Source organism: Sinohyriopsis cumingii, chromosome 17, assembly GCF_028554795.1.
Source record: "Sinohyriopsis cumingii isolate HCF-2022 chromosome 17, ASM2855479v2, whole genome shotgun sequence".
Taxonomy (NCBI): Eukaryota; Metazoa; Mollusca; class Bivalvia; order Unionida; family Unionidae; genus Sinohyriopsis; species Sinohyriopsis cumingii.
The window spans coordinates 61,885,707-61,908,451 of NC_142977.1; the positions used below are offsets into that span (position 1 = coordinate 61,885,707).

At 36.0% G+C, this 22,745-nt stretch overlaps 1 protein-coding gene across 1 annotated transcript in view; it reads left to right on the forward strand.

Moving 5' to 3' along the window:
• LOC149779078 (ral guanine nucleotide dissociation stimulator-like 1) overlaps positions 1-22,745 on the forward strand; it is a 78,831-nt gene that overhangs the window by 12,129 nt on the left and 43,957 nt on the right. Inside the window, exons 4-8 of the mRNA XM_089939630.1 lie at positions 1,088-1,150; positions 12,238-12,422; positions 16,903-17,033; positions 17,702-17,923; positions 20,309-20,412. Coding sequence (XP_089795756.1) covers positions 1,088-1,150; positions 12,238-12,422; positions 16,903-17,033; positions 17,702-17,923; positions 20,309-20,412 — 705 coding nt within the window. The remainder of the gene's footprint in view (positions 1-1,087; positions 1,151-12,237; positions 12,423-16,902; positions 17,034-17,701; positions 17,924-20,308; positions 20,413-22,745) is intronic.

Sequence of the window (22,745 nt, forward strand, 5' to 3'; positions counted from 1 at the left end):
CCATTATTACCTTCCTTGCGAAAATAGTTTAGCAAACTCATTTTATCCACAGAGTAACTATCAGCTTGCTTGACAACTACTTCTAAAGTGATCATAACATCAATTTTCTCTTTTAAATATGAACTGAAACAGCTCATTAATTAGTGTAATTGTTTCGCTTCAAACATGATGATGTCGGTAAAGTACCTTTCATTAATTTAATTACACTGACTCGCTGGATTAAACTCATAGTGAGCCGCTCGTTATGATCTAGATTGAGTAAACTCATTGCAACAAAACCGCTTACAACACTGCTAATTGATCATACTGGCTTTCTTTTGTTTTGCGTGTTTTGATTTGCCGATAATTTGGTCGCTTAGCCCAATATGCAGTCAAGCGGTAACAGGATGTAAATGTATACATGAAGAGGGATAGAATCAAGTATTCAGTACACCTGGAGGGTATGATTGGCCAAATAAAAGTTGATATAGTGATTAAAGCATGAAAATAATGACTAGCCCGACTTTTTTTAAAAGCACTTTTCCCGGACTAGTGACTTGGGTAATTTTACTTGCCCGACTTCAGAAATGACTAGTCCAGGATGTCGGGCTATGGGATTTGCTCAGCCCTGTATTGGCAGGTTTCATTCAACATATTATGCGTTCATAAATCTGAATTTTTAAAAAAATATTTCCTAATCAGCTAATAGCTGTATGACACATAACTTATACTTAGTTTGGTATAATCTGTCTTCATTTGCTATACTGCACTGTATAACTTTGCATTGATGCATCATCATGAAAGTGGAAGGGACATAATATTGTGTTACGGAAGTCCCTCATTATAATGCTGTCTATGGGAGCAATTGATTATGCCACCTTATAGTGAGACTGCCTTTAATGAAGTACATATAATTTTACTGCTACATATTAAAACCGGATCCAAGACAATACCCACTTATAATGTGCTACAGTGAAGGGCCTTATAGCGAGAGTGTGCTTTACTTTATCAGCTGATATATCTGCATTGTTGAGTTTTGCAGTTAGGTTTCTGTGGTGGTACATTCATGTTCTCTGAGTGAATTTCTAGTCAGTATTTTTCTTTGCAGATACAAGTCTTTGAAAAATGGCAAGAAAGATGCTGACTCTGAGTTGAATGCCATTCGACAAAGGTACATAGTCATATTTTGTCTGTATGCTGTGGCCAGTGAACATTGGTTTCACATTTCCATAGCAGTATTGTCAGCTCATTTCAGAGTTGGATTTAATATGTATAACTAGATAAATCATCTCCCCCAAACTGGTACTGATACTGTTAGATGGTTTTTGCTTCTGAGCTCTCCAGTTCATTAAATTGTGCAATTTGTGCAGACAGATGTGTACGTTTTAGAAACTTGATAGTATATCTTGCTGCTGTTGAGTTACAGTCAGTTGAAGGTCCTTTCAATGATATGTGCAGAAAATTTCCGGGTTTTATCCTGTGTTTAACAACTTGTAAATCCATACAATTTATGGCTACACACTGTTCTATCAGATACAGCAAAAGGTTGCATGCGACTTAAGCTGTTATACTCATTTGAATGTTTTTGTTTCTTTGGTCATGTGACTTGACCTGAGTGTCCTGGTTTGGGGACTGATTTATCAGCTATGTTATGGGTACAGCATGGCAAACACAATGTTTTGTGGTACTCATGTTTTTCATATAGGAGGAGCACATAACATCATGGTACGATGAACTGGCAAGACACTCTGCTGCAGAAACCTTTTTTCCTTCAAATATGTTAGCTGATCACATTAGGGATATGACCCTACTACCTCCCGATTCCAGCCCATCAAAAAAAAAGTTTGTTGTTTCTGTCCCTCATATAGACAAAGGGCAATAACTCTTGCACTTTACCTCCCCTTGCCACCACCAAGTATCACTAGTTTTTAAACTTCATTTCAGTACATCAACATTGTACAAAACACCCATAAATCCGAGGTCAAATTTGTGATAAATTTGAATGATCCATACAGGGTTTTGGTTTTATATGGATTAATATTCACTCCTAAAAAGGTGGTAAATATTATTTTTAAATTTTGCGAATATTTTCGGTACAAAACACTATCATTGATGCATGTTGCTATTCTTGGTTTCGTGCACACTACCTATTGCTCGCTCACCCAATTAGTAACAGGTGTCATTTTAGTGACTTAATAACATGCTGAATCATTAATATATATATTTTTGTTGTGTATTCTTTTATCTTGTAGTTTCAGTAAAGCCTGTCATTGAAGTTTAATAAATGTAACAAGTTTGAAGCCATGAAAGACACCCATGAGTCTGTCTACAAATCGTACTTCGCTGGTACCATGCAGTGTGTGCAGCATACAGACCAAGAGTGTGTAGGCTACTTTTTTGCAAAACTTGACCAAGGCAAAGAAAGAGTGTGACATTGATGCAAAATTTAAAATTCCACAAGTCATTATGATACCTTTGGGAAGTGTATCCCAATTTTTTTTTTATGGCAGCACTTCATGGCATAAGTGCCCACTGTATGTTGTAGCATGACCTTCAGGCCTTTAAGTCTATGCATGGGGATAAATGGATCCAACAGATCTACTGTTACATGTATCTTCGTCATGTGTATTTTGTTTACAATATAGTTTTTATTAGAGTAATTTATTTAATGACATATGTAATTCTAAGATCCTATGAATGGCTTATGTACTATAAGATGAGTACATGTATAATATATGTACTATTTTCGTTCATGAAATTTCAAGGTCAAAGTACCAGGTTCAACTAAACACCATCACTTGGTCCAGATAGGTTGTTAGGTGAATTGATGTCAAAATAAAATCACATGATCTTAGGAGGGCATTGGTACTGTAGGTAGGTCAGATTGCCCTAGTTTGTGACTGGATAAAACTTTAACAGCAGTTGTTGACTTAGTCATTCAAAAAGTATTTTACTAAACGATTAATTCGGGAAATTCCAAGTATTGTTTTTCTACTGTGTATTAGGTGGTTGTTTTAAGTGATTTGTTTGCAGCATTGTTCATTTTTAGCATAACATCTGACCTGGAAGAAATAGTTGGGAAGTTTGAATTGTTTATTGGAATTAATTCAGTTTTGATGAAATTGAGTGCAGAAAATAAAAATTTATTTAAAGACTGGGAAATTAATAGCTGAACAGAATTATATCTGAAAAGGATTTAATGTGAAATATTCAGAAACATTGTTTGGACTTGTATTCTAAAAGATCTAACCAGACACAATTATTCAAAGATACTTTTGAAATTTTAAAGCATAGTGATTACTTGTGTAGTTTTGGTATATAAGCATACTGACCACAGTTATCATTTGGAATATCTTTTGACTAATACATATTACTTGGAATTGATAGAACATTTAGAAATTTTAGGAATTCACACCCAACTGTAAGTTATTTTTAAAAAAATTCACTTGTATTTTAGGGAAATAGATTTATCTTTTAAATTATCTTTTAAATTATAGAATACCTTTTTGTTTGCTCTTTCTTGTTACATAGTTTAAGCCCCGAGGATGTAAGACTATCTTTAACTACAATATAGCCATTTGAAGCCATCCACTATCATCCAGTCAGAGCTGGCCATCCAACCATTCCAGCCATCTCAATCAGCAGATAATAGTACTGAAAGATCCATCCATGTCAACAGGCCTGTTACAGAGATCTTAATCATAGATTTTCCATCCTAACATGCATATAATTATATGCAGTTACAGTTACTGTCTCGCTGGGTATACAGTTTCATCTCTGGACAGTTACATTCTTGATGATAGATTTGTCTATCCTAATGTGCATATGGCCTCAATAACATTTTCATATTTCTACAATTAAGGAGATCTTAGTGATAAATCCATATGTCTCCACAGGTCTATGGCTTCATATGTCTACAATTAAGGAGATCTTAGTGATAGATCAGTCTGTCTCCACAGGTCTATGCCTTAAAATGTCTACAATTAAGGAGATCTTAGTGATAGATCCATCTGTCTCCACAGGTCTGTGCCTTCATATGTCTACAATTAAGGAGATTTTAGTGATAGATCAGTCTGTCTCCACAGGTCTATGGCTTCATATGTCTACAATTAAGGAGATCTTAGTGATAAATCCATATGTCTCCACAGGTCTATGGCTTCATATGTCTACAATTAAGGAGATCTTAGTGATAGATCAGTCTGTCTCCACAGGTCTATGCCTTAAAATGTCTACAATTAAGGAGATCTTAGTGATAGATCCATCTGTCTCCACAGGTCTATGCCTTAAAATGTCTACAGTTAAGGAGATTTTAGTGATAGATCCATGTCTCCACAGGTCTATGGCTTCATATGTCTACAATTAAGGAAATCTTAGTGATAGATCAGTCTGTCTCCACAGGTCTACATCTTGGCAGGTCTGAAATTAAGGAGATCTTAGTGATAAATCCATATATCTCCACAGGTCTACGCCTTAAAATGTCTACAATTAAGGAGATCTTAGTGATAGATCCGTCTGTCTTCACAGGTCTATGGCTTCATATGTCTACAATTAAGGAGATCTTAGTGATAGATCCATCTGTCTCCATAGTTCTATGCCTTCATATGTCTACAATTAAGGAGATCTTAGTGATAGATCTGTCTGTCTCCACAGGTCTATGGCTTCATATGTCTACAATTAAGGAGATCTTAGTGATAGATCTGTCTGTCTCCACAGGTCTATGGCTTCATATGTCTACAATTAAGGAGATCTTAGTGATAGATCCGTCTGTCTCCACAGGTCTATGCCTTCATATGTCTACAATTAAGGAGATCTTAGTGATAGATCCGTCTGTCTCCACAGTTCTATGCCTTCATATGTCTACAATTAAGGAGATCTTAGTGATAGATCCGTCTGTCTCCACAGGTCTATGGCTTCATTTGTCTACAATTAAGGAGATCTTAGTGATATATCCATTGATCTCCACAGGTCTACGCCATCATATGTCTACAATTAAGGAGATCTTAGTGATAGATCTGTTCGTTTCCCCAGGTATATGCCTTCATATGTCTACAATTACAAGAGATCTTAGTGATAGATCCATATGTTTCCCCAGGTCTACGGCTTCATACATCTACAGCTTAGGAGATCATATTGATGGTTTTTCTGTTGTAACATCCAACAGCTACCATATAAACACATGTATAAGCCAAATAATTTAGGAAAAAATAAAGGGCTGTAAGAAGGGGTGGTGGTGTCGGCTTATCCGCAGGCCAATGTCTAAACTTGAGTTTTCAGGTCTTTTTGTTGACTACTGTAATGGCTGTAAATCTTGGGACAGAAACAACAGTTTTTTCCGTGTCCTAAGACATAGGCATGTAAAAAAGAGTAACTTTTGGTGACCCAACAATTATTAAACTGTTACACCGTACTGTGATGGATTTTGTTATTATTTTGCATGTGCATATTTTCTGATATCTCCAACACGAAGTTAAATAAAGGTAAATACAGACTTCATAATTCGCAGGCCGTTTGAGTTTACCAGGGAGACCATGCTGAACTATTATGTAAAGTACTGACACAGTGTAAAGCATGCATAGCGTCACTTAAATCCTTACTTATTCCCAAACATTTTAGATGCAGATTTTACTTTATTCATCGTTTCAACCAAACTGCATTCTTCCAGATAACATTTCAGCAAGTCCGTAATAACTTTCATTTACGCTGAATGATACACTCATGAGTTACTCATTTTCAATTATAAAAGCAATCTTACAAATTGAGGTAATATTTTTAAAAAGGTACGCACGTTTAATTGTACAAGGCACATAACCATCATAATTTAGATGTTCACAAAGAGTGGTAATAATAAAGGCTAAAATTCTCATATAGTTAACTAAGATCAGCATCAATCAATTTTAGTTCTGTGGTTTAGCTGAACAAACATCGTAACTTTCCACACAATGGAAAGCTTGATGTTTCAGCGTCTCCTATGTTGATAGTTGGCAAATTTCGTTTGTTTTGTGACAGCAGTACAGGCCAGTTCATGATTAAAACCCTGAAACTGGCTTGTGATAAGAGTGAATTTTGACCGGTAACTATACATGTACATTGATGTGTAATTACCTTTTATTCCTTAATATTAGCACGATTACCGGTTTCGTAAAACTGGGTCGAAGGCATACCTATGAACTTTTCAAAAGCCAAGTAGGGAGACTAAATAAAAGAAATAGAGGTTGGGACCTAAAATAGGGAGGTTTTTCTTGGCATTTTTAAAGCCTTGTTTTCACTAAATATTGATCAATCTTCCTGGTCCAATATGCGTGAAATTCGCAAAAAGACTTGCCGTTTCTCCTTGTGATGTGCCGTATTTTCCCCCAGGAAGTGTCCTATTCATATATTCTGGTCAGCTGTGGTCAGATTGCACAATAGCTAAATATTTGTCTTAAATAAACAAGCAAGAAAGCCAACACGACTAATTAAGTGTTAATTCTTATCCATGCAACTATTTTGTGAAAATGATTGGCCCTCTGCTATAATTCAAAGAAACCACATTCTACACCATTGTGTGTTAGGCAAGTACCAGCAATTGATTGGCAAATAAAGGATTCCCAAGTTTGTTGAACTAAAGTTACAAGGTACCAAAATAGCCAGCCATGTGGTACCGTACATGTGGCAACTATTTTCCCCTCTTTGTACATCCAACCATATTCCCTTATTGTCAGCTTGTAAAGCATTTTGTATTGTTTATTATAAAACATGTATTCTGAATTAGTTTTTTGAGGACACATTTGCTGCATGGTATGTATTTTTTTATAATGATGGTAATTATCATTGGTATATATGTTATAAAAATGCCAGGTGTAAGTTTCTTTTGTGGGAATGGCGCTATAGCAGATGGAGTTACAGCATTCATAGTGATCATTCTTGAGATTGAAATTAATTGTGGACAAATTTATTGTTGTGGTTACTTTTTTGTTCAGGTTTATTATTTTATTATTGTATTATTATAGAGGTAAAAATAAATCATTAGTTTATGTGAATAATGTTTAAACTTAACATTATATTTAGTGAAGAAGCGAATTTTTTATAGTAAAGTAAATATTTCATCACAACAGTAATTCACAGAACATGTGGGACTTTTCTTGCTTAGAAAAGATGCAAATTGAAGACATATTATAATAGTCAGGAGTTCTCTGCAAAAAATCGGGAGATATTATGAAATCGGCAGTTAGGCGTGGAGCAACCCAAATTTTGTTTTCTTCCTGCGACATGAAAGTTCACAGGTATGGTGTAAGGTCGCTTACATCAAAGCAAACTACAACTCAGCTTGTACGGTGTTAGCATCGAACCGTATTGTTTGTTCATTGTGTTGTCATGCTGGGATTACATTTTAATGAGTTAGGTATTTACAATTTCAAAGCAATATGTCCAATGCAGTAATGCATAAACAAACAATAATCGAGTCTGAAGGGAGAGGTAGTGTTACAGCAACTCGCAAATGCTAAAAACAATTCATTGCTTAATCAAATTATACACAAATCTAAATTAGTCAGAAACAGTAAGAAAACAGAAAATTAAATAAATTACTTTTCAAACAAGTTTATATCATTTCTTTTCAATAACCATGCACGCCAACCTCGAGATAAGTATAAATGTATTTTTTTAGATTAAAAATATAAATTTGCCAAAATAAATGCATTTAGAACTTACCTTGCACATCTTGAGATGTTTCGGAGTTGTAGGTCGGCTTATGCGTGGGTCATGCACTTTTTAGTGTTTATATCAGTTTAGTTTGGGGGTCGGCTTATACGTGAATGGGCTTTTACATGATTATTTACAGTACATACAATAACAATTATGGGGTTCTTGTTAATTGATCCAGCCATCTTCATATCCCTACAGTTGTGAAGATATTAATGATAAATCTTTCCGTCATAAAATGTCTACCGCAAAATACAATTACTGTAATCTTAATATCTGTCTTGCCTGACATAAGGCTACCCAAGCACTTCATGTTTGCGATTTTAGTAATGAATCTGTCCAAGCCTGTGGTATGGCCAGTACCAGCACAAACCACCTTCCACATGACTGGTAACTATGTCATCCATACTTCCTTTGTTCACTGCTAACCTGTAGGATATTGGCAGTAAATTGTATGGGGACAATGGTATCGTGTCATTGTTTCCACAGGGAATGGTTTATCTTGAAGTGGAAGAAGTCCATTAGCAATCTCTTACAAAATCTATCTCTTATCATACTGAACTTCAAGCATGAGATAAAAATTCAGTGGCGATTAACATATTTGCACCTACTTTTTATAAAGTAGATTAAAAATAAAAAGTCCCATTAAATCAGAGTTGGTTCAGAACATTTTCATCAGATCTTCAATGTTAGATTTGGCCTCCTTGGCAATTTTCTGACGGGGGGAAAAAAGTGAGTCAACCAATATGATTGGGAGTTGATGGCCCAAATTGCTCTGGTCAGTAACATAGCAGCTCACCATTTGCTGGTGAAGTTCTTGATTGCTTCTGCCAATTTTTAACTTGATATGTTCCACTTCCCAAGGAAACAAATGCTCTGGCTTTAAGGATGACTCTGTCTGGTTTGTCTTTGCCTTTTTGGAGCAGATTTGAAGTTTTGAGGCATGCAGCTCCAGAACTAACCATCCAACTTGCTGCTTCTCCTGTATCCTTGTTTTAGAACCAGCCCTCCCTACCACATTTGATGGAAGATTGGCAAGCCAAACAAAGTGGCTTTTTACATTCCAAGTGTCCATCAGATCTCTTCCTTATGCCATCAGACAACAGCTGACAGAACCAGTTTAGGAGGCACCCTTTCAGAGGAGGCAAGAAACTAAGTTTCCCCACCCCCAAGCCTCCTGTCTCCTGCCGGTGACTTAACACCTCCACTACCTGCATATAATATGTTTGGGGGTAACATATTCCTGCTATGCCAGCCACATTGGATCCACCTGTTGCTGCAAAATGAACCAGTGATCCAAGTCATTTTGGAGTTGCATCATATTTTGTTTATTCACTCTTCTTCCTCTCCCCTTTTAATGGGTTTGCTATTAGACAGAGAAAAGACAAAAATTCTTCAGCTGGTTAAACAGCACTCTTCAACAAATGGGAGGTGCAGATTGTATGAAAATCACGATCCTTGGTTTCTGTTCTATTCTTAACCAAAACAAAAAGGTCAAGTTGAGGTCAATCATAGTCTTCAGTCACTTCAATGAATTCCTTTCTCTGCCAAGATTCAAAATAGAGATCAGACTCGGTCTTACAGATGCCTACTTTCATGTCCCTATTTGCCCGGCTTCACAAAAGTTTCTTTTGTTTGGTTAATGTGACAAGTTTACTGATTTACAGTTCTCTATTCAGTTGAAATATCAATTTCTAGATCTTTACCAACCTATGGTTGGCATTATCACTGTTCCATTCGACTACCTCAGTGGCAACAGTGATGTATTTGGACAAATCTCAGAAGGTATGGCAAGTTCTGTTTTCCTTCGAGGCAAAATTGATGTCTAGCTCTTTTGAGTCATCTCAGTTTTCTTGTGAATTAAGGAAAAATGCATCCAAGTATTTTGTCTACCTGGTCATGGAGGTTATAACCAGTCTCAATCATGTACATCTCCTTCATGTCTGCATCATGCGGATTGTCAAACTCGCACATTCATTTACAACATGACAGGAGTTTCCAGAGAAGATTTCTTGCAACTCTTGGGTCATTAAATGCAGCACAAATTGATCCAGCTTGTTTGCCTCTATGTGCACCCATTACAAATGAATTTGCTGGCCTATTGGTTCACTTTACCAGTCCACTCAGCATGTCATTATCACTGACATGTATGATAATACTGTGTCAGTGATGCAACCACAGGAAGCCCTTTGGATGAGCCTCAACTGGAAGTAACACACAGGTACATTTTTAAAAAGGAATTGGCCGTCGTTTAGACTATTCTAGTTATTGTCCCTCCATGCCTACTGAATAAACCAATAAGTAAGATGTATTTTTTTTTTTACATTTGTGATAGCAATGTGATGCTACCTTTCACGCATGCATCTGAAAATTAACAAAGGGTCAACAAACGATAGAGATGCAGGTGTTCTGATGACAGGGATTATTACAGAAAACATGAGTGAAAAGAAGAGGAATTTTACTTACCATCCACATACAAATGTCAGTCTTTGTAAAAATATTAATTACTAGCGAGCGGCCGAAAATCTGATGAAAGATAGATTACGAGACAATGCCTCGTCCCCTTAATCTCCATTACCAGAAATGGCAACAACAAAAAAGTGGATATTTCACAACATACAGAACTCATGCTACCCGGTAGATGTAAAGAAAAGCGGAGTATGATATATTAATGCACTGTTTAGATGGTTTGTCAGTATGGACAAAGAATTTGTTTATGTAACAATAGATAAATTTCAGTGAATTTTATATCCAGTTTGTGGCTTCCTTTCATGGGGCCTCTGAATTTCTGCACTCCAAACCTATATAAAAGTTTAAACAGCCAACAATGTCGCCAATAAATAAAAAGCCACATGGTATGTTTAGCAGCCAGCAAGGAAAAACAATCCAAATTTGCAACATTGGCGAATACCTACACTATCCCAGAATAAACTTTTTATGCGTTTTTTTCTTCTTACTTTTAAGGAGAAAACATACTTTTTCGTGTACGAGAAAAATGCATATAACATTTCAGGAGCCAAGCCACGATCGTCTTGTATTATTCATATGCGATCTCTTCCCCAAAATGATAAGCAACTTGTTACGATTTTTTCGTACTTTTTAAGATTTTTTTTTTTGTGCACAAGAAAAATTCATGTATATGAAATTTCGGGAGCCACGTCATGACTGCATTATATCCAAATTCACGTTATAACTGAGCGCACTATAGCGGGGTCACTGTATATTGCTGGTGGTGTTAAGGGCAGCTAATGAGCAAGAGTTATTGTTCTTTATTTTTAGTAGGGCAGATTCAGGCTTATATCTCATTGTTAATGTGATCAGGTAAGTATTCTCATAGAAACATAATTTAATTAAATATTTTCTTTCTTACAGTAATACATGGTCTTGTTTTTACTTATTTTTTAAGGAATTCTCAAAAATAGTGGAAAATATAGAACTTTTAAGACTTTACCCAGAAATTGTTTTAAAAATTCACCCCCAAAATGTCATATTAAAAATAAGGCTGTCCCCAGGGTCAAATGGTCTATGCAGGCAGTGGTGTTTATTGGTATGACTGGAAAACAGATTGAATTAGAATATATGCATGGTTCATTGTTAGAAAATACTGGAAGACCTAAATGAAAATTCTTGACTTTAGGTGTAAAAAAGAGTAATGAAATTACAAAAATTACTGTTACCTTAATATCTTTTGTTTGATTCTAATTAACATGAATTTTTTGTCACCACAATATATGTAAAGACCTAGTGAGCTAAGATCCATCTTTACTTAGAAAGAATAGGACCCATTACCAAAGCCTGGATTTTAATACGAACAGAAATGCCTTCTTTAAACAAAAAACCATAAAAAGATTTACTCTGTAAAAGAAATAAATTCACAGTACCTGGACGTTATATAAATATCATTGAATTTAGTAATTGTTAATAAATTACTTCACACTGCCATGTATTCATTATTCTCATAGTTATCCTGCCAGTCCATGCCGGTGTGCATAATGCTGTATAACTCCTACATTGCGTAAGATAAAAACATCAAAGTTTGTGATATGATTTATGTAATTTTTAGATGTGGTTGCCAAATTTTGATCTTTTCCCTAAGATTAGAGATTGGGAGATGGGTTACTTGTATGTATTACCCTGAAATGGGTTGGAGTGTGTGATTTGTATGTGATTTGTTTTTTTCAACGTAACTTTAAAAAATGTTCAGTCATATTGCTACAATGTGTGCACCCAGCCACACTATCCTGACACATTTTCTGAGGTGGACAGTCTTACCACTTAGGCCAGTGTAGTGGTTGAAAGGGTTGGAGATAACTTTTATGTGTATGTGTATTACCAGGAAAAGGGATAGAGATAACTGTTGTATATATGCATATTAACATAATAGACAGATAGGATGTGGAATTAACTTTAGAATGTGTGTGTGTATGTGTATATATGTGTAGAAAGAAAGGTGGTAGAGATAATTGCGAAAAACTTGGGGATTGTGATACCTTGAAATTTTTCGTTGTATCTGTGTTTATACCAAGAGCTGATCATGGCATGAATTTTGGTAATGATATGAAGCAAAATCTATTTCAGAGCAATAAAGTCTGTGATATCTGTATGGTTTGACACGTATCCTGAGGACTTTCGAGAACCTCCTGATTATCCTTGTCTCCATACACTGGAACAGTTTGCCAAGAATTACATACCTGACTCTGATCTGGCCATCAGAGCACAACACAAAATTGAGAAATTCCAGAGAGAGTTGGCTGGTAAAAGAGGTAATGTCAGTTGTGCTGCATAGCCACTAGAGAAAACTTTACTAAGGCTGAGATAATTAATTGGGTTAATTGATTTATCTTTGTCATATAAACAATTATCTGTATATATATATTTGGTAAACTGTGTTTTGCAATGACATTTTACAGCCGTTACAGTTACTCTTTTATGTTAAATTTAGAACTGTCTAATATAATTTAGCCTTGAGTTTGACCTGCTGATGGTTACAGCAGTAATGTTTAATTATGTTACATGGAAAGAATGATGGTCAGTATTACAGTCTACCAGTACATAAAAATCATAATGTATACACTCATTTATATGCTGGATCGAACTGCAGACTGCCAAGACTCTGATCTGCAGTCACATAATGTGTTGACAGATCTGGTTCTTTGCAATTCATTAGGAGTAATGAGCAAAACAAACAGCATAGATCCTGTTCTGTTGGCACTTTATGTAACAACTGATCAGGGTCTATGTTGTTTGCAGTTTTACCCAACTTGTAAACTTGTACAAGAGTATATAAGGTATGAGTAAAACTGACCAGTGAGATCAGGGGCTTCCATTCAGTCCTTACCGGGAGTTTTCATGTTGGAAACTGGTTCCACTACCTCTGTTACAGACAGTTCTATATTTACTGTGGCATTGTACCAGAGGTCCTGCAAGGGTGCATGATTGCATGAATTATGAGTTTTAAGTCATGCATATAAAATATATTCTGCACAGTTTACAAGTTTTATTCAGCTGTTCACCTGTAAAGTGTTTGTCACTTCTTAAGTCATGTCAGTAGAGGTATCGTAGTACTTGTCATGACATGTCTTTTTTCATAATAATTTAATCTGACGTTCTTCAGCCTGACCTAAATGGTTCTTAAACTTAATTTGATTGGCACATTGGGCCCAGTAAAAAGCATTCTGTTGTAGTTTGGACCTTGCATCAAGGACATTTTCCAAATGTGCGTTTAAAATACAGGCTACAAGAAAAGCCCCAGATGGCTGATTCCCAATGTTGATTATCTTTAGATGGTAATTTCAAACGGTAAATACTGGCTGATGATAGTGATGATGGCAATTTATTTTTAAAGCTATGAAGTGTATCAGATTATTGGAGATGGGAGAGTGTTACTGGGTATTCCAGAGAGTGATTTTGTATCTGAAAAAGGTGTTAAATATGAGTCTGATGTACATGCTGGATAGACAAAAATAGACAGCATGCTAGTCACCCTCTCCCCTTTTTTGTGGTATTTCAAAATTAAGTGTAGAAAAAACAGAATAACAAACCAAATTAAAATACAATTTAAAAATCTATGAAATTATTTCTTGAACAATTTAGCCATTGGGATCTTTTGTTACACAACCATATTTCCCTGGTTAAGATATATTTGATAAATAAGAATCTAATAGTTAAATATGGAAGTAAAGATATTTACTTGGTCAGAATACCTCTGTCAGAACAAGCAGACTTGGGTAGTTATATGAATGAAAAATTGTTAAAGCTACTTTAAAAATCCTAATCACACACTCCTAATCACACACACACACACACACACACATGCACACACACACACACACACACACACACACAAGCAGACTAAGGCATTGAGGGACTTGAATTCCTAATAAGCATTATGGAACAGACAGTAAATCTAGCATTGTAGTCATTAAAATACTGATTGAAGATAGTGAAACATTGTCAGTTAGTGAAAAATCTTATTTTGGGGCAGAAGTATCCAAAAGACAAAAGCTGCAAGCTATGGAAAATTGTACATAAAAACCATTAAGAAAAGTTTCTAAACTTGTTCTAGCTGGCGATTCATACTCAGATAAGAATCAGATTAAGCTCAGATACAATCAGCAGATTAATGCTTATACAAGTAGCTGAGTAGAGTTGACATCTTTTAAAGAGTTTGATTTTAGTAGGGCTCTAACATAGTGGAGCCGGAAGAAAGATGAATATCAAAGTGTTAGGTAAATGTTGAACTAGAGCAATTTCTCCCCCCCCTTCTTTTGTTTCTACTCCTCTTATTTTTGTAAGAAGGTGGAAGCTCTCCTCTTTAAATAAAATCTTGCCAGCATTTGTGATTGTACTATAAATGTTAAATGCATATAATCAGAGCTGCAGATGAGCAGTGTATTCACATATTTTATACAAATAAATTGATTTAAAGCACAAATGAAAATTTTAAGATGCATTACACAAGTCAATTTAATTTTAAATATTTACTCTAACGACGTCACTGTATTGCCCCTAACATGATCATAATCCATAATTGATGAATGTGTATTTAATCTTTGTTAACTTTGCTATTGGAACAGATTCTGGATGTTCTGTGCATGTTTGAAATGATAGTACATGCTAAACAAAATCTTCATTTTGAGCCACATAACTGAAATAGTCATGGTCACTTAACCTTTTAATACATTCTAAAAGGCATGATTCGTTTCTTGATTAATATGACTACATCTTTTATTGTCAATTTGTGTTATGCTGTGCTTGCAAATTACTCCACAAAAGTTAAACAATTGCAGTTATATGCACAGCAGGAATAAAATACACAAATAATAAATATTAAATTCTTACCTAAGTTCATCTTAACAAATACTTAAAGAGTAATACACTAGTTGGATTCATTTATATATCTACTTATCTATGAATATGTTGATGCAGTCACACTATTAAGCAACGGGTGGTGCATGGTCAAAGATAAAGTTAAAGATGGTAGTGATAGGACAGTCAAAAAAGTAATGATAGGAATGGCAGAAGTAAGTCAAAGGGTGTCAGTGTACGTTTTCGTCCCATCATGCTCAGACCAATCTGGTTACTGTAGCAATGGTGAAATAATCAACATGAAGCAGCATAGCCCTGAGAATCACTAGGTCTTACTTGTAGCTGACACATTCACTAGAATGTGACTTTCGAAAGCACGTGATTGTGAGATACCAAGTCAGGAGCTTCTGCAATTATTGGTGGTAATTTGACTCCAGTGGTTGAAAATTGTGTTTATGGTTGTACTGTTAAGGAAAACAATTTGTGTCCATTCCATTTTTATTGCTATTATAATGCAACATATGAATGAAAAATCAGTCGGATATGTTTTTTTGGGGGGGGAAATATTTTTACTAATATGATGCCAGGCTTTCATGAAAAATGATCATGTGGTGTGATGTAGGGTGCTGTAATGTATTTTGCAGGACCACCAATGCAGTAAACATGTACTCTTTTACATTGCTCTAATTTTACCTTTTGTTGGTACCATATATCCACTATTGTGCATAAGTGCCAGAGAATTCTTCTATGTACATACATTCCAAGAGTCCTATTTTTGTACTTGGTTTAATTGATTAAAAATTCAGTTATGTATTAATAGAAGAAAATTCATGATTGATTGTGGATTTGATTAGCCAGTCTTATAATTCATTACCCAGTTGCAGTTCTGTATGGACTGATGCTGGGTGCAGTGCATTATTGTATGGAGTGATGTCGGGTGTAGTGCAGTGTTGTATGGAGTGATGCTGGGTGCAGTACAGTCTTGTATAGTGTGATGCTGGGTGCAGTGCAGTGTTGTATGGAGTGATGCTGGGTGCAGTACAGTGTTGTATGGAGTGATGATGGGTGTAGTGCAGTGTTGTATGCCAGTTGACTTTAAATATGTAATGCAATAACCAGGCCATAAGAGTGCTCTTGAACAGTTAAGTTTCCTACTTCACAGACTTGACCTCTGACAGCTCATATATTGCTTACTGACCTCTGACAGCTCATATATTGCTTACTGACCTCTGACAGCTCATATATTGCTTACTGACCTCTGACAGCTCATATACTGCTTACTGTTTATACTCACTTATAGGACAAGTCCTGCATAAAGCTGCAGAGACCCAGATCTGCCATTGTGTGATGTGCTGGCAGAGATGTGTCCATGCAGTTTGTTAGGAGTAATCAGTAGAAGAAAGAAAATATACCCTGCCTGCACAGTGTGCAATAACATACCAGGGTTTTTGCTATTGGCAGATGGGCATGACTTATCAACAAATATTTAGTAAATTGTATATAAAATACAATATGAGGATGAATTTAGTTCAGAATATGCATATAGTTCACTAAAAAAGAATATTTTTAGAATTCCTTGATGTATGAGCCCCTCACTATTTTCGCTATGTCCCTACTGCTTGCAGTCTTGATTTTATTATTGTCTTTCCATTCTGCTTCGCTTAGATACATCTATCCAACAAAGGCTGTTAGTGCAATTACGCAAGTAAAGCTTACATAGGAAATTTAAATTATTTGAGTGACATTTCTTTTCATATACAGATTACCATACCTGATTTCTGTGTAATTGTAGTGCTTTTTGGGGGAGCTTTATTAGGCTTTGTTATGGTCTTCACGACCTGCAGTGGGAGCATACACACTCTTCAAATCAAATTTAACAGATTTGATGGTGAAAATGATTTTGATCTAATTTTCTTTTTTTATCCTTTTTTTCAGATGCAGGCATAGCATTTAATTCTCTTTGTGAAGAAGTGGATCAATTGATTTTGTCTGATTATCACCAACCCTTGAACTTTGGCGATATCCCAAACCAGCACTTTGCTGAGCAGCTCACATATAGGGATGCAGTAAGTTGTATTCTTAAATAATATTGGACTGCTCCAGTGGCCTAGTGGTTAGAACGTCTGCCTCAGATGCAGGAGGTCGTGGGTTCAAACCCCGGCTGAGTCTTACCAAAGGCTTCTCAAAAATGGTACTAACAGCTGCCTTGCAAAGTACTCTGCATTAAGAGCTTAGTGTTAGGACTGGTCGGCCTGCTGTCAGGATAATGTGACTGGGTGAAACATCATGCTATACGTCTGCGGCCTGATGCCTGAGTGCTAGACATAACTTTAAACTGCCACACTGCAGATATCATAGTGATATGGCTGGAAATTTTTTAAAGCTACGTTAAAAATCTAAATCACACACACACTTACATAATATTGCTTAATACAACTGTTATGAGTTTTGTGATTGCTTGATAATAAAAGTATAGTCATTCAGTGGAGGTTTTGAATATGGAACATTTTATTGTAAGGGAGTTTATTATTTTTAATGGCACTGAAATTTCCAAAACTAAAGACTTCCTCATGGATATCACAGACAACAGTACATTTATAGGAAAGATAACCACTTTTTATGACAATAAGTTCATTAAAAATTACTGTCCTCTAAATTCTCATACAACAATGTCTTTTTAAAATTGTGGAAACTTTAGTTTTTAAAAATAATTTGTTTTCTACTGTTTTGACAGGAGTTATTCAAGAGAGTTGTACCACACCAATGTCTAGGAGCTGTGTGGGCAAGGAGAACAAGGAAAAATGGTAGAGGCGGAACAGTGGCAGGAAGTGTATTAGCAACTATTGAACAATTTAATCGTGTTTCTCTGAGGGTCATAGCCACAGTGCTAAAACATGCAGATCTCAAAACTTCTCAGCGTGCCAAAATAATACAGAAATGGATAGATATTGCTCAAGTAAGTGTTCTGTGGCCTGGTAATTTTCTGTATTTTCCAGATTCAGATTTTCAAGCCTATAACTGGAATATTTTTCTGTGCAAAATGTGCTGGTTAGAAATGTCTTGAGTAATGCTAGAAAAATGATCTTTGTTGGTATCAAAAGAATGAGTTAAGAACAATTGCACATCTTTTTATTCTTTAAAAAAGTTATGGTACAGTAATTTAAAATTTAAAATTTCTGTCCAGTCTCAGGCCAGAGCTCTCTGTAGATCAGATAAAATTAGTTTTAAATATTTATGGAGGAGAGTGCCAGAAATTTTACTCATTTAAAAATTCAGATTATTGGTGTAATATTGATAATTTGTGGTCATTGTAGCGGCAAACCAATTAAATAAATGAACAAAGTTCTCAGCCAAGTTAAATTTTAATGCCTTGATCATGCAGAAAACTTGATGTGGATTGATGTTTTTCTGTGGCGTAAGTTGATGATTTATGCAGAGAGTCTGTATGATATTTTAGAAATTTTTAAAAAGGTGATGTTTATCTAATATTGTTCAATCAACAGCATATTTGTTGATGATCATTTGCCATTGAGATAACTCTTTATGTGCAGATGATTCACTCTTTATTATTTGAAAAATATTCACTTTGTAAATGTAGAAAATATCAGTTTTCTTGGAAAAACTTGTGCTTATGGAAAATAATCAGTTCAAATGTTATGAAAATCTAACATATTTACTATGTCTTGGGCACCACCATATTGCTCATGTAATTATGCTATGAAAGCATCAGAGGATCTTAGGACTACATTACAAGGTTGGACCGCTCCGGTGGCCTAGTGGTTAGAGCATCCACCTCGGAAGCGGGAGGCCGTGGGTTCGAAACCCGGCCAAATCATACTAAAGACTTACAAAAATGGTACTAACAGCTGCCTCCCTAGGCGCTCAGCATTAAGAGGTTAGTGTTAGGACTGGTTGGCCTGGTGTCGGGATAATGTGATTAGGTAGGACATCATGCTACATGTCTGTGGCATGATGCCCCAGTGCTGGACATCACTATAAACTGCCACACTGCAGACATCGTAGTGATATGACTGAAAAATTGTTAAAGCTACGTTAAAAATCATAATCACACACACACACACATATCACAAGCGGGGCCCCGAGTTGCCGAGTGGTCTAAAGTGCTCACCGTTCCGGATCACTGCCATCTCACCTCTGTCTGCGTGAGTTCGAGTCCAAGGCTCGGCTAGCGTGGATACATGGGAAAGCCTGCCAGTAGCTTCTCGTGGGTCGGTGGTTCTTCCCTGGGTTTTCCAGGGTTCTTCCTCCACCAGTTATACTGGCCACCATGTATAGCCTATCTTGTGCTGAAAAATGGCGTTAAAGCCTAGAACAACAACAACAACAACATATCACAAGGTTGCTTTGTGTTCACTGCATTGCATAACTAAGGATGCTGTTAGAAATAAATATTTTCATAAAATTACATACTCATTACATTTACTAAATCGCAAGTTATGTTTGCTTGTAATTTACCTGTACCTTTTCTAATCTATGAGAATTTAGGTTTGTAACAATTTCCAACCAAAGTAAAAGTAAAAAGATGATACTGTTTTTGCTAGATCTATCGCTTGAAAACAGATAAATCATTCTGCATCTGGGCCAAAATTAAAAGCATTTGTTCCTGTCTTTGCCTCAGCATAAAGAATGTCTGATTAGAAATTAAATAGTTTTGTTATATTCATCATGGAAGTACTATAAACATGAATTTCAGCTATAATACATGTAACTGTTGTAAACAAACCAACCTCGTGATTTCTTGGACAGTCACTAATTGAAATTAGCTGTGTTGGCAATATTTTTCACATATTATCACATGAATTTTTTCCATAAAAATACCAAAAAAAAATTTCTTTGATGTGTACATTACATAAAACATATCCCCTACATAATGTTTGCAATAAATAAAACAGAACATACCATATGTTCATTATTTAATGGCAGATCAGGGCATGTAATATTTTAGCTGTGCAAATAAAACAAAGATGTACGATATTTTAATCTTTGAAAAAGGAACTCCTGGATAGTAAACTTAATTTTTATTTTAAAGGTTTTTCTAGAGGTCCCGAGTGGTCGAGTGGTCTAAAGCGCTCTCCGTTATGGATCACTGCCATCTCACCTCTGCCTGCGTGTGTTCGAGTCTCAGATTCAGCCAATGTCGGTATGTGAGAAAGCTTGCCAGTAGCTTCTCATGGGTTGGTGGTTCTTCTGGGGCTTTTCCTGGGTTCTTCCTCCACCATTAATACTGCCGCTATGTATAGCCTATCGTGTGCTGAAAAATGGCGTTAAACACTACAACAACAACAACAACAACAACAATAAAGGTTTTTCTCTTTTACAGGAACTTCGAAATTTAAAAAATTTCTCTTCCCTGAAAGCCATTATATCAGGATTGCAGGCCCACTCAGTGTATAGGTTGAGAAAAACATGGTTAGCATTATCAAAGTAAGTCAATTTTGTTTTTATTTTTTTTCCATACAGTATACTCTTTCTCCTTAAATTGACAAACAAGTCGCTAAGAAATTTCAGGATCATGTACTTGGGTGAGCTACTAGAAAATAATCTGGTATCACAGAGAAGTCTGTCAGCTTCAAGAATGTGCCATTTCCTTGCCATTAGTCATTAATAATTTGTAACTAATTCCTATTAACACATTAACCCCTGGTGACGAGTTAACGTGTCCAGAAGTAGTAGCATGATACACTAACATGGGTGGTATTATAGAAAGGTAGACAGATGTAGCTCTACAATGATATCAAATAATCTGGAATTTCTAGTTGCACTACAAAATATAGACGGAAAAACCTCAATTTTTAGCATCAATTTTTTTTTCTATCCAAAATTGGCCTGTGGTCAGAATCAGATTTTGTGTCAGGACTTTAGACTTTTTGGTCGCATATCTAAGGCAAACTAGTATGAACTGCAAACAGACAGATGAACCTTTGTAAAAAATAGGATAAGATGGGCATTAGGAATAAAGAGTGGTGTTGATACAAAAATAATGGGTCTGCTTAGCAAAAAAAATAATAAAAAAATAAAAAAATAACTTTTACCCTTCTGCTCATGCGCAAGCCAAATGGCAAATTAAAAATGATGTTTCTAGCACAACTAGACAGTATGTTATTGAAAGATCACCTGGGATTTGGTGTTTTCGGATGCATTCAGAAATAGTGTTCAAAATGTGTTTTCTACTCGAATTTCAGGCGAAAACGACAAAAACCTTCAGGGGTTAATGTGTTAAGTAGAGACTAAAACAGATATTTAACAAGGCATGGAATGTTGTTGTATCCCACATTGCTACCTGACTTAAGCAAATGGAAACCCATACACAGCATTATAGTACTGTACATGTAGTGTCTGAGGTCCATCAGGGCACAACACTGATCAGACCTGATAGATTTGTTAAGAGACTTGATAACTTATATAATATCTGAGGTGATATAGTAATTGGATAATGAGAGAAAAAGAACTTAATTAGTTGTTGTAAGTTAGGGACAGTAGCTGACGCCTAGTTGTGTTAGAAACATCGTTTTTCATTAGCTATTTGCCTCGCGCATGAGCATAAGGGTAAAAGTTTGAGTTCTTTTTTTTTTGCTAAACGGAGCCATTATTTTTGTATGGAATCATTATTCCAAATGCCCATCTTATCCTACCTTTTGCAAAGGCTCATCTGTCTGTTTGCAGTTAATACCGGTTTGACTTAGATCTGAGGCCAATACGTCTAAAATCCATACACAAATTTGGATTCCGACCACGAGCGAATTTTGGGTTAAAAAAGTCTGGTCCAAAAAATGAGGTTTTTTAATCTGTATTTTGTAGTGCAACTAGATATTCCAGATTATATGGTATCATTGTAGAGCTGCGTCTGTCTACCTTTCTATAATACCACCCACTTTAGTGTATCATGCATGACCATGATGGGGCCCCGAGTGGCCAAGTGGTTTAAAGCCCTCAACATTACGGATCACTGCCATCTCACCTCTGTCTGCGTGGGTTCAAGTCCAAGGCTCGGCTAGTGTGGGTATGTGGGAAAGCCTGCCAGTAACTTCTCGTGGTTTGGTGGTTTTTCCATTGGTTTTCCAGGGTTCTTCATCTACCAGTTATACTGGCCGCCATTTATAGCCTATCTTGTGCTGAAACTGGCGTTAAACCCTACAACAACAACAACAACAACAACATGACCATGATGCTACAGAGCTTGGCAGTAGGCTACTACCTCCTGCCCTGTTAAGTCATCGCTAGGGGTTAATGTGTTAAGAATGACAGGCAAAATAATGCTACAAATATATTTACAGTGTTGTTGATCTAGGCAACTAGAATTATTAGTGATGGCACATGAAGGGCCCTGCTCACTGCAAATTGCTGCATAGGGCTTTAAATAGAACTTGTGTTGGAAAACCAGTGTTATGAAGATGGGCATTCAGGGGCTATAACGCTTCTGAATGAGGTTGATTGCTGAAAATCCATCAGATTCACGGCCATATCAGAATAAAATTGCATGCTATATTTTTTAAAATCCAACAATCCTTGGTAAAATATTGCTGCAGTAACCGTAGTCAGTTCAGGTGGCATAACATCAGTAAAGTGATCAATAAGGGGCATAACTCATGTTGGAAAGGAACTCATTCAGGGTCTCATAAGAGCAAAGTTACATGAGAGATTTATTTGAATTACTACAATCCTGTTATTCTGTGAAAAACAAAGTCAGGTCGATGGATGATGAAGGGCTATACCTTTTCTAAAGGAAAACATTGAAGGTTGGAAATTTAACTCTTTTG